General features: G+C 40.6%; 1 protein-coding gene across 2 annotated transcripts in view; it reads left to right on the top strand.

Moving 5' to 3' along the window:
- The window catches only part of AIG1 (androgen induced 1), a 236,382-nt gene extending 220,449 nt beyond the window's left edge, over nt 1-15,933 (top strand). The window contains exons 5-6 of one of the 2 annotated variants that reach the window (XM_082634075.1): nt 8,278-8,441; nt 15,254-15,933. In XM_082634075.1, coding sequence (XP_082490201.1) covers nt 8,278-8,441; nt 15,254-15,291 — 202 coding nt within the window. In that variant the 3' untranslated portion in view covers nt 15,292-15,933. Of the gene's footprint in view, nt 1-8,277; nt 8,442-11,400; nt 11,582-15,253 lie in introns of those variants that run through there. The other variant, XM_082634074.1, reaches the window with a different exon arrangement.
- Nucleotides 15,934-16,163: the final 230 nt, after the last annotated feature.

Below are 16,163 nucleotides of genomic sequence, written 5' to 3'. Positions count from 1 at the left end.
CCAATGGACAGGTCATCCAAAATGAAAATAAATAAGGAAACACAAGTTTTAAATGATACATTGAACAAGATGGACTTAATTGATATTTGTAGGACATTCCATCCAAAAACAACAGAATACACATTTTTCTCAAGTGCTCATGGAACATTCTCCAGGATAGGTCATATCTTGGGTCACAAATCAAGCCTTGGTAAATTTAAGAAAATTGAAATCGTATCAAGTATCTTTTCTGACCACAACGCTATGAGACTAGATATCAATTACAGGAAAAGATCTGTAAAAAATATTTATCATTTATACCTAGTCAAACAAAGTAGATTTCAGTGATACCCATACCACTTGGAATCTGAAATTTTTCTTGCTTCCACTTTGTAAGTGGAAAGTCAGTTTTCTAATTATTCTCAATCGTCAAAGATACTGTGATAATAGATGCCAACTCTACCCTGGAACCACTTGTCCATTGGCTTCAAGACACTACACTTCTGTCTTTCTTCCATGTCTCTAGCCCATCTTTTTCAGCCTCTTTTTAACCTCATCCTCCTCGAACTACCCCTTAAATCTTGATCTTTTTCAGAGCCCTCTTATGGACATACTTCCTTCATACTGTGTACTCTACCTTAATCTGTTCTGATGGCCTCAACCACCATCTTTTTGCCAGTGAACCCAATATCTGTATTGCCACATCAGTCCTTTCTCTACAGTCCAAACCCATGTAACTGCCTTCAAGATATCTCCACTTGGATATCTTACAGATGCCTCAAACTCAACGTGTCCAAACGGAATTCATCATCCCCCCAGATCAGCTCTCTGACAGCATTCTCTATCTCAGGAAATGGCAACACACTCCACCCAGTTAATCAAGCCAGGAATCTATGATTAATCCTTAACTCATCTCAGTTCCCTCATTGCCTAAATCCAATCAATCACCAAGTTCTTTTAATTCCATTTCCTACATCAGTGCCTTTCAAACTAATTTTACTGTAAATAAATGAAAAATCCTTTGCATCATGACCAAACCAGCATGCACACACACACACACACACACACACATACACACACATACAAGTGAAACAGAAGTTCTGAAAAAAATTTTTTTATCATCGTTATATGCAAGGCTTTCTGATATTTTCTATTACGTTTTCTTGTGTTGTTGCTTTTTAAAATGCTAGTAACCAGTGGGTTACTGGCAGGTGTTTAACAACCAGCTCTTCTGGAGGCGAGGCAAGGAGAGCCAGATATGTAGCATTTGGCAGTTTTTGGTATAAATACTCCCACCATGGTTGAATTTAAGCCACCAACTAACAAGCCGGCAAACATCCTAAAGATACCAGCTCTCCTGACCATATATACAGCATGCAACTGCTTATGACCTACAGTTTTTGATGGACTCTGGTCTAAATAGCTCTAAATCTACCAACTAACTTTCATTCCCAATGCTACCATTCCAGACCTGGCCACCAGTGTTTCTGATACAATTGTTTTCCAGGTCAATCTGATCTGTTTCATATTTATTTAATACCCTTCAAAGACTTCCTGTTGTCCACACTAGGACAGAGTCTATAACTCTTACCATGGCTTAAAAAGCCACCCACAGTTTGGCACCTGCCTGCACCTCATGCCCTCTCCCTTGATTTCAATAAGAATGGTTTCTTCTTGAACATCTGGGAATTCACCCTTGCTTTCATGTCTTTGGACATACTGTTCCATTTGACTAGAAAGTTCTTGCCTCCCATCTTTGTTCAACTAACTGTCACTCATCCTTCCCATCACAGCTTAAATGCTACGTTATTCATTTATTCCTTCTCCTGCTATGTAACAGGCATTGTGGTAAGCACTGAGGATACAGTGATATGTAGAAATAGACTCAGTCCCTCACCTCACAGAACTTAGATATGCTAGAAGGGGAGAACCATTATGCAAATGAAGATATCATTCAAATTTAAGCACTAATAAAAGAAGAGCTTAAAAAATAAAAGAGATTCATGGTTCTATAAGAATGTATAAAATCTGACCTACTCTAGCAGATCAGGGAAAATTTTCCAATGTGATGGCTGGTTAGTTATAATAGTTGAGCTAAGCTATAAAATAGAAATATAACTTAATGAGTCTAAGGGGTGGATAACTAACAGCATAGGCAGAAACAGAAGCATGTGTAAATCCACATGGCAGGAAGGAACATGGTAAAATCAAGGAACCAGGAACCAAATGAAAACCAGTGTAAGGGGAGCAAGGTAGGAGGTGGGGGTATGAGACAGGTAGAAGCCAACTCTATGAAGGGGACTCTAGGCTTCATTAAAAATAGGGGTCTTTCGCAGAGAATGGACGTGAGGACGTGGGGAGGGGGAAGGGTAAACTGGGACGAAGTGAGAGAGTGGCATGGACATATATACACTACCAAATGTAAAATAGATAGCTAGTGGGAAGCGGCCACATAGCACAGGGAGATCAGCTCAGTGCTTTGTGTCCACCTAGAGGAGTAGGATAAGGAGGGTGGGAGGGACACGCAAGAGGGAGGAGATATGGGGATGTATGTATATGTATATTTGATTCACTTTGTTACACAGCAGAAACTAACACACCATTGTAAAGCAATTATACTCCAATAAAGATGTTAAAAAAATTTTTTAATAAAAAAAGATAGGGGTCATTGAAAAAGAGCAATGGAAGGCCAATAACATGTTTGAAGCTGGCATATAATGTGTCAGGTTTCTAGTTTGAAACACTCACTCTGGTGGTTATGAGAATGAACTAGAAGGAGGCAAAAGTAAATGCAGAGACAAACTAGAAACTATTACACTACTCTAGACAGAGATGATCACAACACAAATTAAGATGTTGTTCATGGAGATGGGAAAAATAGACTTATTCGGGAGATGTGTGAGACGAACTTAACAAGACAAAGTAATGGACTGAATATATATATGTGGTGAAAGAGATGGACACAGCAAAGATGACCCCCAGGCTTGAGTTACAAAACTGAATGAATGATAGTACCATTGAATAAAATGGAATACCAGAGGAGGACCAAGCTTGTTGGAAAAAAGCATGACTTTGGCTGTAGCTGTATGGAGTTTGAGGTACCATTAAAATGTGTAAAATGAGATGTTCTGAGGACTATTTGATCAACTGTTCTGGAACAGAGGAGAAACCTGGATTAGGACATAGATCTGTGGAATATCTGTATAGGTGGTAGACATGCAGCATTGAACATGGACCCAGAAGACATAATATGAGAAGAGTGTTTAAAAGCCAATCCTTAAGGAACTTCAACGTTTAATGGCTGGAGTAAAGGGTGAACTTAGAAAGGAAACCAAGAAGAGCAGCCAACAAGGTAGGAAGAAAACAGGAGAAATTGATGTCGAAGAGCCAATATGTTTTGGTGAAGCATAAGAAAAGAAGCCAGACTGTTGGAGGAGGAGGAGTGCAGAGTACAGACCAGGAATCAGTGAGTGTAGACTCACTGGAGAAGTTTGTCTTTGAAGAGAAGGAGAGATATAGAGCAGTATTTGTGAAGTTGATGGAAACTTTTTGATTGTGTTTGAATGAAAAGCATTTGAGCATATTCATCAGTTGTGAAAAAACTGGTTTGAAAGGAAGGTGAATACACAAGAGAAAGAAAGCCTCATGGTAAGTGTAAGGTTCACAAAAAAGCAGAGAATGGGGCTTCCCTGGTGGCGCAGCGGTTGAGAGTCCGCCTGCCGATGCAGGGGACACGGGTTCGTGCCCCGGTCCGGGAAGATCCCACATGCCGTGGAGCGGCTGGGCCCGTGAGCCATGGCCGCTGAGCCTGCGCGTCCGGAGCCTGTGCTCCGCAATGGGAGAGGCCAAAACAGTGAGAGGCCCACGTACCGCAAAAAAAAAAAAAAAAAAAGCAGAGAATGATCCCTGTGCCCCCATGACACTCCCACACTTACCCTAATTCTGACTACACTTGTGTTTTCTCTGTAAATATCTGTATTCCTCGTTGGACTGTACTGCGTGAGAACAAGAATTGCCCTTGCCTCATTTGCTTCTGTATCCCTAGTGTGCAGCACAACTCAGGAGGCATTAATAAATTTCATTCTTAATTGCACATTCAAGTGAATGAAATTGGAGGTACATTTAATAAAACAGTCAACCCCAGAATTCTCATAGTACTCTAGCATATGCATATATATGTATGCACATGCACACACACTATGGTTATCAATTTTTTAGACTAAAATTTAAATTGACATCATTACCTTAAGCATAAGCTGTTTGGGCACTAATATGAGAAGGTCTTAGAATGAGATACAAATTGAAAGTCAACCAAGAACTGAGTACTTTCCACAAATAAATGAGCAAGGCCGTGAGTCATTTTTGTGCAGAAAGTCGAGCCCTGATTATATCAAGCAAACAAATTGTGAAAGCACACAACCTGTTAAGACAAGTGGATGCATCATTCACACCAATCCAGGTGAAACCCCACATAACAGGACTTCTATATCTGAGATGGTATGATGACCTACGAAGTCAAAGCAACTTTAAAAAAAAAAGAAAAGAAAACCTTCTCTTTGTTTTTGGAGACAATATTAAATGCCTCATATAAAGAAGCAAGTCCATGCAGGAGAAAAGAAATCAGGTGTGCGTTCCTTTCCCATCTTTGCAGTTTTTAAAGACAAGTTCTTTAATCTAGTCTCAGTTTCTTTATCTGTGAAATGGGGATAATCGTACTTCATAGGGTGCTTGAATAAGTTAAGGGGGATTGTATACTCAGAATAGCTATCCACTTCCCTAACCTGAGAATTTTACATTTCCATTGTCAGTTCTGACATATTCTGACTATACTCCATAAACTCTGATTTTTACCTCAGTAGAATGAGGATGACATGCTATATCTGGGATTGCTGAGAAGACTAAATAAGATAATGTGCACGAAGGTCCTTTGTGAAATAAAGAGAACTATTTTTAAAATTGAAGTATAGTTGACTTACAATATCATATTAGTTTCAGATGTACAACATAGTGATTCGATATTTTTATAGATTATACTCCATATAAAATTATTATAAAATAGTGGCTATATTCCCTGTGTTGTACATTACATCCTTGTAGCTTATTTTGTACCTAGTAGTTTGTACCTCTTAATCCCCTTCACCTATCTTGCCCCTCCCCTCACACTTCTCCCTTCTGGTAACTACTAGTTTGTTCTCTGTATCTGTGAGTCTGTTTTATTATATTAACTCATTTGTTGTATTTTTTAGATTGCACATATAAGTGATAACATGCAGTATTTGTCTTTCTCTAATTTATTTCACTAAGCATAATTCTCTCCAGGTCCACCTATGTTGTTGCAATGGCAAAATTTCATTTTTTTTATGGCTGAGTAATTTTTCATTGTGTATATATACCACATCTTTATCCATTCATCTGTTGATGAACACTTAAGATAATTTTCATATCTTGGCTACTGCAAATTATGCCACTGTGGACATTGGAGTGAATATATCTTTATGAATTAGTGTTTTCATTTTTTTCAGGTATAGTTTCAGGAGTGGAATTGCTGGATCATATTGTAGTTTGATTTTTAATTTCTTGCGGAACTGCCATACTGTTTTCCATAGTGGCAGCACCAACTTACATTCCCACCAATGTATATTATGGTTCCCTTTTTGTTACATCTTCACCAACACTTATTATTTCTTGTCTTTTTGAGGATAGCCATTCTGACAAGTATGAGGTGATATCTCATTGTGGTTTTGACTTGCATTTCCCTGATGATTAGTGATGTTGAACACCTCTTCGTGTGCCAGTTGGCCATTATACAAAGAACTACTTAAATTAGGGAGCAGCAAACTACAGCCAGTGGGCCATATCCAGCCCACCCACCATCTGTTTTTCTTTTTTTGTTCTTTTATGACCCAGCTAAGAATGGTTTTTACATTATTTAATGATTGGGAAAAAATCAAAAGAAGATGAATATTTCAAGATTTGTGAAAATTATATGAAATTCAAATTTCAATGTCTATAAATAAAGTTTTATTGGAACACAACCCTATCATTTGTTTACATACAGTCTACAGCTGCTTTTACACTGCAATGGCAGAGCTGAGAGTTGTGACAGAGACAGTAAGCCCTGCAAAACTGAGAATATTTACTGTCTGATTCTTTACAGAAAAGGTTTACTGACAGAGGACATAGAGGAAAACCTAAAAGACACAAGGGAGACCTGGGAAAACTGGGGGAGATGGGAGTAAGAAGTAATGTTCTGGGCACAGGAACAAATACAGCATGCTTTGTGTGCTCAAGGAATAGCAAGAAGTCACTGTGGCCGGAGTGGAGTGAGTAAGGGGGAGATTAGTAGGAGAAAAGTTAGAAAAGTGCCCAGCCTGCTTAGGCAGGGCCTTGAAGAACCATCTAGGGACTCTTGCTTATACTCAATTGAGAGAGGAAAGCTACTTTGAGCAAAGTAGTGGCAAGACCTGACTTTAATTCAGATCAGCCTGGATGCTCCAATGAGAATGGACTATAGCATAAACTGTAGCAAGGAGAAAACTGAGTCAAGAAGAGATTGCAGTGGTGCCGGTGAGAGGTGATGATGGCTTGAGCCCAGATGGCAGTGGTGGCAATGGTGAGAAGTAGATATTTGGAGTATATTTGGAAAGTAGAGCCAATAGGATCTAAGGATGGATTGATTAGATGTGGATTTTGAGAAAAAAATGTCAAAAATGACCCTATATTTTCTGGCCCAAGCAATTGCTGGAGTAAGGTAGTAGTCATTGATTTGAGAAGGGAAGGATGTGGGAGACATATGTTTGCTTTTGGATGACAGAGGGAGGGGGCAGATATGCAGGAATTAAGATGCAGGAATGGTGAGTACATCATGGAAACGTTAGCTTGGAGATGCATCCTCCAAGGGGAGATGTGCAGTGGACAATTGAGTATGGAGCTCTGGAGATCAGGCTAGGCCAAGGCTGGAGATATGAATTTAGGAGTCCTCTACAGATAGATGGGATGTGGCTATGGTTGTTATATCTATTCAGTATTATAAGATGATTCCATACAGACCAAAAGTGCATTGCAAACAACTTCTGAGGCATAGTGGCCTGGCATCAGAGACGTTACCAAAAGCTGCAAAGGAAAGTTTCGTTCAAGTAGAACAAAAGTAGAAAGCCAGGAACAAGTATAAAAATATAACTAGCATTCATAATTAGAACTACTCCTAATTTGCCTAATTGAGGAAACAGTTTACAGTGAGTCAGATTATAATTTTATATGTTGGTTTGCAAAATCAATTACAGCTCTATGATATTACATTTTGGGTATATTGCATGTTATCTCCATAGAAATTAGTAAGCCCTTTGATGGGTGCACAACACCTCCTTACAAGACAAGATTAGGACAAGATTAGGAAAATAAAACTTCCTGTAACATACGGACAAACAAAATATGATGCATCAGAATCCTTTAGGGTAGTTCAACTTAACTTCTGTTGATTCTCACAAATGCTTCAGTTTTTTTTATGTTTGTTTTTAATTGTGACTAGCTTGGCTCCCTCCTTTGGTAAAAATCTTTTAGTTTGGACAATTAGTCAAGGTGACCTGGATGGGCTTAATGAGTGCCTCTCCCCTCTACAGCAGTGTTTCTCAATCTTTCTTTCATTATTGACTCCCTCCACCAAGGAAAGTTTTAGATATTTTTTTCCTAATTTCCACCCTATGGAAATGTTTTATTGTGGTAAAATATGCATAGCACAACATAATATTTATCATTTTAAGCATTTATAAGGGTACAATTGAGTGTCATTGAATCCATTCACATTGTTATATAAGCATCATCACTATCTATACCCAAAATATTATCATTATCCCCAACTTAAGCTCTGTACCATATATAATCATTCCCTATTCCCCACTACCCCCAGGCCCTGGTAACCTCTATTATACATTTCATCTCTATGAAGTATTCTAGGTATTCTAGTATCTTATATAAATAGAGTCATATAATATTTGTCCTTCTGTGTCTGGCTTATTTCACTTTGCATTAAGTTTTCAAGGTTCATCCATGTTGTAGCATGTATCAAAATTTCATTCCTCTTTATGGCTAAATATGATTCCATTGTATGTGTATACAATATTCTGCTCATCCATTTATCAGCTGACAGACACTTGGATGTTGCAGAGTATCAGAAGCAAACGGCGACTGGCATTGCTGAAGAATGTTTGTAGTAGGGGGTCTGTATTTGTAATATCAGCAGCTTTAAAATCTGACATGAGAGTAACTCCTGTCTCTGTCTCCTTTCGGATTCCACTGCAGGGTGTGTTGGGTGCATCATGTAACGGGGATGTGGGTGTACCCTTTCCTGGAACACATTGGCCCAGGAGCCAGAATCCTCTTCTTTGGGTCTACAACCATCTTAATGAACTTTTTGTACCTGCTGGGAGAAGTTCTGAACAGCTATATCTGGGATACACAGAGAAGTAAGTATTGTTTGGGGGAGCATAAAACAAAAGAATTGCTGCCTAAAAGAGTGTGTGCAGAGACGGATGGAAAATTCCACTGTAGCACAGGATCCCTTATGAAGAGTTTCATTTTTATAACTACCATATTAATTTGAGCTGCTGGCAGTTACCTGAAAGATTTATTACTTTGTCATATTAGCTAGTAAAACATCCAAATCTAAGACAAAAGAAGCATGTCTATAAAATTTTACAGGGAGAAATGTAGTGTTAACAGAAAAAAAAAAGTTTAGGAAGTTCACTCTGATTAACAAAACACTGCCGTAGCTAAAGGGACCCCCCGGTGAAATAGACAAATTATTAAATGTAACCAAACAGTCTCATTAGAAATCACCCAAATCTCCACTTCTTACATCATCCTTCGCGTGGGCGCAGCAGCTTCCAAGAGGGCTTGCCACCACTCTGCCAGAACTCTCAGCAGCGCAGAATACCTCTGGCAAGTGTGATGAAGCAGTGACTGTCATATTCAAGACTTGAAGGTAGCAAAGAGGGACGGGCAGTAAAGGGTAATACTTCATGGCTGCAAAAACTCTCTTAACCTATGATTTGATTTCCCTTTTGTTTCTATTTATGGCAGAGCCTCCATCTTGGCAAGGCATGTAATCTTACCCCAGCAGTGCAAAACAAAACTTGTCCAAAGTGTATGTCAGATAATGTAAAAATGGGAGGGTGGAAAAAATGACAGCACAGATATGTAGTGATTTGAGTCCTGAATGAAAATACATCCAAAGGCAAGACGGTTTGGGGATTTTAGAGAGCTCTGGGTATCATCGCCTCTGACACAGTCACAGCATTGTAGACATCACCTGCAAATGATCTGTGATCCACAAACATTGAGCACCCTACTTTGTGCCAGATACTATTCCAGGAAGTTGATCTAATTAGACAAATAAAACGCAGTCATTGCATGTTATTGAATTGGACTTCTGTGCATGGATCTTCTAGGACTGTATGCGTCAAGGTGTTAGCCAATGTTAAATGGCCCAGAGGAATTTAAGGGTTTCCTTTCTCAGTAGCTGGCTTGATTTTAGGCAGTGGTCTATTAGAAAAAGTGTTAAATATTTTTATCAATTCAGGCTACAGCTTGGGGGACCAGAAATTAATCTTTTAATAATTTTCTTCTATGTTCAATGGGAATTGTAATCTTTCTCTATTAGATAATTTATAAAATATTTAGTTAACTTACAAAAATATTTTCAAAACAAAATATAAACTTTTCTCAGCTTCTTGGGAGAAAGGCCATATTTAAATTTAAGCTAATGTGTCCAATCTATGTTATTAAGGAAGTACTTATGACTCCTGTTTCCCCTTGATTAGCTTGATTCCAACGTTCATTTGGTCGTTGTTCTACTACTTCTAAGAGAAGATTGCCTGAAAACCAGGAGAGAAAAAATCCAGTCTAGATGAATAGAATATTGCTTTTTAGCAGCTTTGAGTTAGACGTTAAAAATGAATAGTGAAGCTAAGGTTTTTGTTGTTTTTTTTTTTAATGATCTGTCCAATTTAATTTGTGCCATTCTCTTAATAATGCGAGTTAAGGTTGACTAACATTTTGTAGCTCATTTCAGATGTAGAGATTAATTTTATCTACATGGAACCATCTAGTTAATTCCCCAGAGGCAGATGTTTTGTGTCAAGTGCATCTTTTTTGTTTATGAGAGTGATTGCAAACTGATGGCCTCCTCCAAATTTTACCTGCCAAAAAGTTTTGTTAGGCCTACATAGGATTTTTGTTTTTGACCCAACATTTTTTTTTTTTTTAAACACAAGTCTATTTATTTATTTATTTTTGGCTGTGTTGGGTCTTCGTTTCTGTGCGATGGCTTTCTCTAGTTGCAGCAAGCGGGGGCCACTCTTCATCCTGGTGCGCGGGCCTCTCACTATCGCGGCCTCTCTTGTTGCGGAGCACAGGCTCCAGACGCGCAGACTCAGTAGTTGTGGCTCACGGGCCTAGTTGCTCCGCGGCACGTGGGATCTTCCCAGACCAGGGCTCGAACCTGTGTCCCCTGTGTTAGCAGGCAGATTCTCAACCACTGCACCCCCAGGGAAGCCCCCGAACCAACATTTAAAAATTGGGAGAATGGGCCTCCCTGGTGGCGCAGTGGTTGAGAGTCCGCCTGCCGATGCAGGGGATACGGGTTCGTGCCCCGGTCTGGGAGGATCCCATATGCCGCGGAGCGGCTGGGCCCGTGAGCCATGGCCGCTGGGCCTGCGCATCCGGAGCCTGTGCTCCGCAACGGGAGAGGCCACAACAGTGAGAGGCCCGCATACCGCAAAAATAAAAAAAATAAAAAAAAAAAAATTGGGAGATTTCACGCAAAGGCCGGATTTCTCAGCTAATCTAGTATTTTAACATCTGGCAACACCAAGCCCACTATCCTCTTCTGGCAACAATGGATTAGAAATGAGTATCAGTTGCCCCCGTTAAATGGCCCTTTAATTTTCCCTAGTTCTCACCAGGCCATTTTGCTCCCTCACAGTGGCTTGGTTCTGTAGGTAGAGTTTGAAACTGTTGATTAAAAGCAGTCGTTTGTGTGTATGCATGTGTGTGTGTGTGTGTATTAGAAGGAATTGAATGCAATCACGTACAGTATTACAATCCTGAGTACATTTATTACGCCCCAAATAAAAACCCCCAAGGAGCAGGAATACCACATTTGAGCCCCCTTCCTTGCATCCATCTTTACAGATTTTTAATGGCTCAGCTTCCTTCATTTGGTTATGTTGGCTTCAACTTCAAAATAAAAATCACGTTACTATAGAATCTTAGAATAAAAATTAGATTAGAAACCATCTATGCCAATTTTTTTTTTTGTTTTTACTAAGAGGCAGCTGAGGCCCAGCAATAAGTGACCCACCAAAATAGGTGGTTGCAAAGTCAACACCTTCTGACTGATGTTCAATCCTCTGTTATTTCTAGTAAACCATCAGAATGTCACCATTGGAAACCCAGACACATGAGAGCTGCGAAATTTTACTCAGAATCATGGATCTAGCTTATAAAATAACAAAACAGATCAGCCTGATATGAACTATGAACAAAAAGTCCTTAAAATAGGCTAAATTAACAATGAAGCATTTGCTCTTTTTAAAAGAAAGTAACTCGGACTTCCCTGGTGGTGCAGTGGTTAAGAACCCGCCTGCCAATGCAGGGGACACGGGTTTGAGCCCTGGTCCAGGAAGATCCCACATGCTGTGGAGCAACTAAGCCCGTGAGCCGCAACTACTGAGCCTGCACTCTAGAGCCCACGAGCCACAACTACTGAGCCTGTGCGCCCTAGAGCTCACGTGCCACAACTACTGAGCCCACGTGCTGCAACTACTGAAGCACACACACCTAGAGCTCATGCTCTGCAACAAGAGAAGCCACTGCAATGAGAAGCCCACGCACTGCAACGAAGAGTAGCCCCCGCTCGCCACAACTAGAGAAAGCCCGCGCACAGCAACGAAGACCCAACGCAGCCAAAATAAATAAATGTTTTTTAAAAAAATAAAGAAAAGAAAGTAACTCAAGGTGGCTTTGTGGATGTTACATTGGTTTGCTAGGGAAGCTACAACAAAGGACTACTAAATAGCTTAAACAATAGAAATGTAAGGTCCCACAGTTCTGGAGGCCTGAAGTCCAAAATCGGGGGATTGGCAGGATTGGTTGCTTCTGAGGACTGTGAGGGAGGGATCTGTCCCAGGCCTCTCTCTTGGTTTGTAGATGACCGTCTTCATGTTTACATGGCATTCTCCCCTATACGTGAGGCTACCTCCAAATTTCCCCTTTTTGTAAAGACATCAGCCATATTTGATTAGGGCTCACCCTAATTTTAACTTGGAAAAGACCCTATCCCCAAATACAATCACATTCTGAGGTAAGAGGGGTTATGTTTGCGGAGACACAATTCAGCTCATAACATTCTACCTCTGCCCCCCAAAATTCATGTCCTTCATTCATGCAAAGTACATTCTCAACAACCCCCAAAGTATTTCCAGCATCAACTTTTATGTCCAAAATCTCATCTTAAATATCAACTAAATCAGGTATGGGTAAGACCCGGGGTATGATTCATCCTGAAGCAAAATTGCTCTCCAGTTGTGAACCTGTGAAACCAAACAGAAATTTATCTACTTCCGAAACACAGTGGTGGAACAGGCATAGAACATGCATTCCCCTTTCCAAAGAAAAAAGAATCATAGGGAGAAAAGGGTCACAGTTCTCAACCAAGTTTGAAAGCCAGCAGGACAAATTCCGTTTGAGTTTAAGACTTGAGAATAATCCTCTTTGGCTGAATGCCATACCCTCAGGACTCATCAGGAAGGGGGGTGTGGCCCTGCACTCTTGGTGCTGGTGGCCGCCCTCGGGGACCAAGGAGCAGCCAGCCGCTGAGCCACCTTCAGATTCATTCTTCCTTTATTTCAACCTGTCTCTGTCTCTTTCAGTCCAGGCTGGCTGTGTTTCCGCTGGTACAAAATTCTCCCATGTAATTCGTGGGGTTCCAAGTCATCAGATGAGAGGTCTCCCACAGGTCCTTCCTGGCTTCTACTGAGACGGTTCCTTGGATCCATGAGTCACATGCCTCATCTCTTTAGCAAATGGTTGTGCAGACACACCCTTGGCCTTCTCTCACATTCTGAGGTCCTGGGCATCAGGACTTCAACACATGAATTTGAGGGAGACACAGTTCAGCCTACAATTGCTGAAATATTCTGTGCTTAAGCTAAAAATTTATTCTAATTCCAGTGTGTCTGACTGGGGTGACCAGTCTTATTAAAGTCAAATTTTATACGAGGAGAAATGCAAGTGTCCAGAAGTGAAAGGTTGGGGTGAGGGCGGAGAAAGCAGGTAAAAGAGCAGAAGGGAGAGGAGGTCGGAGCCAGGCCCATGTGACAGAAACCTCCGCCTTTGTTCTCCCCAGCCTTCCATCCCACTCATGTCCCACACAGGCCCACGCAGGCCTCCAGGGTTCCAGCGCTGCCCTCCAGGCCCCTCTCCCAGCATGGGGGAACCACATGTGTCTGACTCTCTCAGGGTCAATCAGCTCTTCCTCTACGTTTCTGAAAAAGCATCCTGCCTCAGCTTTGTGACAGGTTTCTTTCTGCTAGTTGTGTGGAAATTATACCTCTGGTTCTTCCAAATATTATTTACAGCTGTCTAATTTTTTCCCTCTACCTCAAAGCTGCCAAACTAAAGTAGGTGGGGAGCCACTTTCCCTGTCTGGGTCAATGAACACCCCCTGTTCTCCACCCCCACTTTTTAAGATTCCACTATTGCTGCCAACTCAACCCATCTGCAGGAGAACACTTAGGAGAAAAGAGACTTTGAAAAGAAAAGCAAGCAGTTATTAGCTTCTCCACAGGAGAGGGAACATGGGACAGAGCTGGGACCCAAGTCACGTGTGCTGTTTGAACAGAATCTATGTTGTGTTTTTCTGCCTTTGCCTTGGTTACCCAACAACTAGGCCGTCTCCTGCCTTCTCCCCCTCAACCCTATTCCGCCTCCCTTCAGATGTCCTTACTCTTCAATGTGAAGCTTTCCTTAACATGATTTCTGAGAAGTACTTTGGAAAAAGTGTTATAGATCTCCGCCAGTTCCTTAGTCGTGAAAACCAAACCTAAAAGTCTAAGGACACCTGTTCTGAGAATGTTACTCGCGCTCCACTGCTACCACCCTGATCACACAAACACATGGTGCTAGGAGCTGGGAGCTGGGGGAAGGCGCGGGGGTCTCTCTCCTACTCTAAGCCCTATCGTGACGACCCTCCATGTTTCATTCTACTGCTTTCCCACTAGTTCGGCCTTCTCTATGTTCACCGTTTATTAATTTATTCCATAAAGGTTAATTGAACTCGTACTCTCAGACAGACACTGTGTTAGGTGCTTGGGATATAATCAGGAACAAAACAGTTAAGGGCTCTACCTTCAGAGAATTTGCAACTTATAAGAGAATACCAACAAAACCTGCAATGCAGTATCTGGGGTTCTTTTATTCCAGCAAAAAGGCTCTGAGAATCCGGTGTTAGGAGAAAGGTGTTTAAGTAGAAGCAAAAGAAAAAAGAAGTGGGGAGCATTTGCCAGATTTAACTTTAATTTATGAGAATGACTTAAACATTTTCATCTCCGGGAAAATGAAATATCACTAACTATTCATTACAGACAACAGGCAAGGTCTTACCAGTCCGGTACGTATGAGTCTTTCAGGAAGAAAAACATAGTTCTACCAGGCTTGCGTAGAACAGAGGCGGAACTTGAGTTTACGTACACGTGGGTCTGGAAATAAATAGTTTTTGTGGCTAATAAGCTCTCTATGGGCCTTAAAAGCAAAACAAGACAAATAAACAAAAAAGATCTGCTTTTGAAAATCCAGAGTCCTTGCCTTGGGAAGGGACGGGAGTAAAATACAAATAAATGAGGTCTCTTTGAAACTCATCAGCTCCACACCTCCTGTTGCTAGAAGCTGGTTACAAGGCAGTCTGGTTGGGATTTCTGTGCAAACTCAACGAGTCAAGAACTAACTTGCATCCCTCACTCCCAGAGGCCTTAAGAGCTGGGTGTGTCTCAGAGAAGTTATGTCCTGATTTGGGGGGAAGGGGAGGGAGGGAGGTCACTGAGGAAGTTTCTGGAGAAAGTTGTAAACGACTTTTCTTCTTAGCGAGGAGAAAAGGGATGGGCATGCAGGGTGGGTGAGGAGAAGTGTGGAGAGATGAGAGTTCTTTTAAAGCAGCTTTGGCAAACCTGCTCCTAGTTTAATCTGATGTCCAAATAAAGAACTTTGCCTGTATTTCTAGGTATGGAAGAAGAGAAAGAGAAGCCTAAATTGGAATGAGATCTAAGTCTAAACGGAAGAGCAGGATGGAGCCACCAATGAAGACCAATGAAGACCCCCGGGGCATTGGTAATGCAGGAGAAACTTCAAAGAAACCAGTGGAATCCGCCTTCACCTCCCTGCCCCAGAGAGAGGGAACACCTTTTATGCAGAAATATATATATATAAGAATAAAATACAGATATTTCCAAAATAACTTGCCCTCAATTGTTTTAAAGAATTCTTTCCGAATTCATTATTGATAATAACATCTTTTTTCTTTTTTTATTTACCTCTTCTAATTTTTAAAACTAAAATTGGTCATTGGATTTTAATTTTTGCAATTGTAATTCCATTTAATCAAGGAAGAAGAGAATCCTATTGTGTTTCTTGTTGAGAAATATGTGAAAGTCAAAGGAGCAGATGTGAAGCATAGCATTCATGTATTTATTTAGTCCTTACAGGAGGCTGAAGAATAAGCATAAGCCTGGAGGAAACGAGATGGATGTTCCCTATTGCAGTAATGTCACAGTTGTCTCAAACAAGGCAATATTAGTAATAATTGCATTGATTTAGTTAAAACCCTGAGTGTATTTGGATCTCATGATTTAATTTTGTGAAATATTTCCTAGATGCAAACTATAACTTTAATAAAGAGCAAGCAACCCCTAGCCTAATGCCTGCATGGTGCCTCTCAAACCCCTAACAACACTGGTGTTTCCTTTCTTATTTTGTTTCTATTACCTGTTGAAAATGGGTTTACTGAGCCTGGTTCTTGCAATTTTTTTATTTTAAAAATATGTATCTTTTTGACAAATCCCAAAAGAATAATTTTGTTGAAAAAAAAAGCTAACTTACAAAGTCTTTGACCATAATGATTTTTAAATAACACT

The sequence above is a fragment of the Mesoplodon mirus genome (assembly GCF_964341445.2).
Source record: "Mesoplodon mirus genome assembly, chromosome: 10".
In the NCBI taxonomy this organism is placed as follows: domain Eukaryota; kingdom Metazoa; phylum Chordata; class Mammalia; order Artiodactyla; family Ziphiidae; genus Mesoplodon; species Mesoplodon mirus.
Note: the sequence above shows the minus strand (reverse complement) of the source record. Positions and strands in the feature narration are given on the sequence as shown.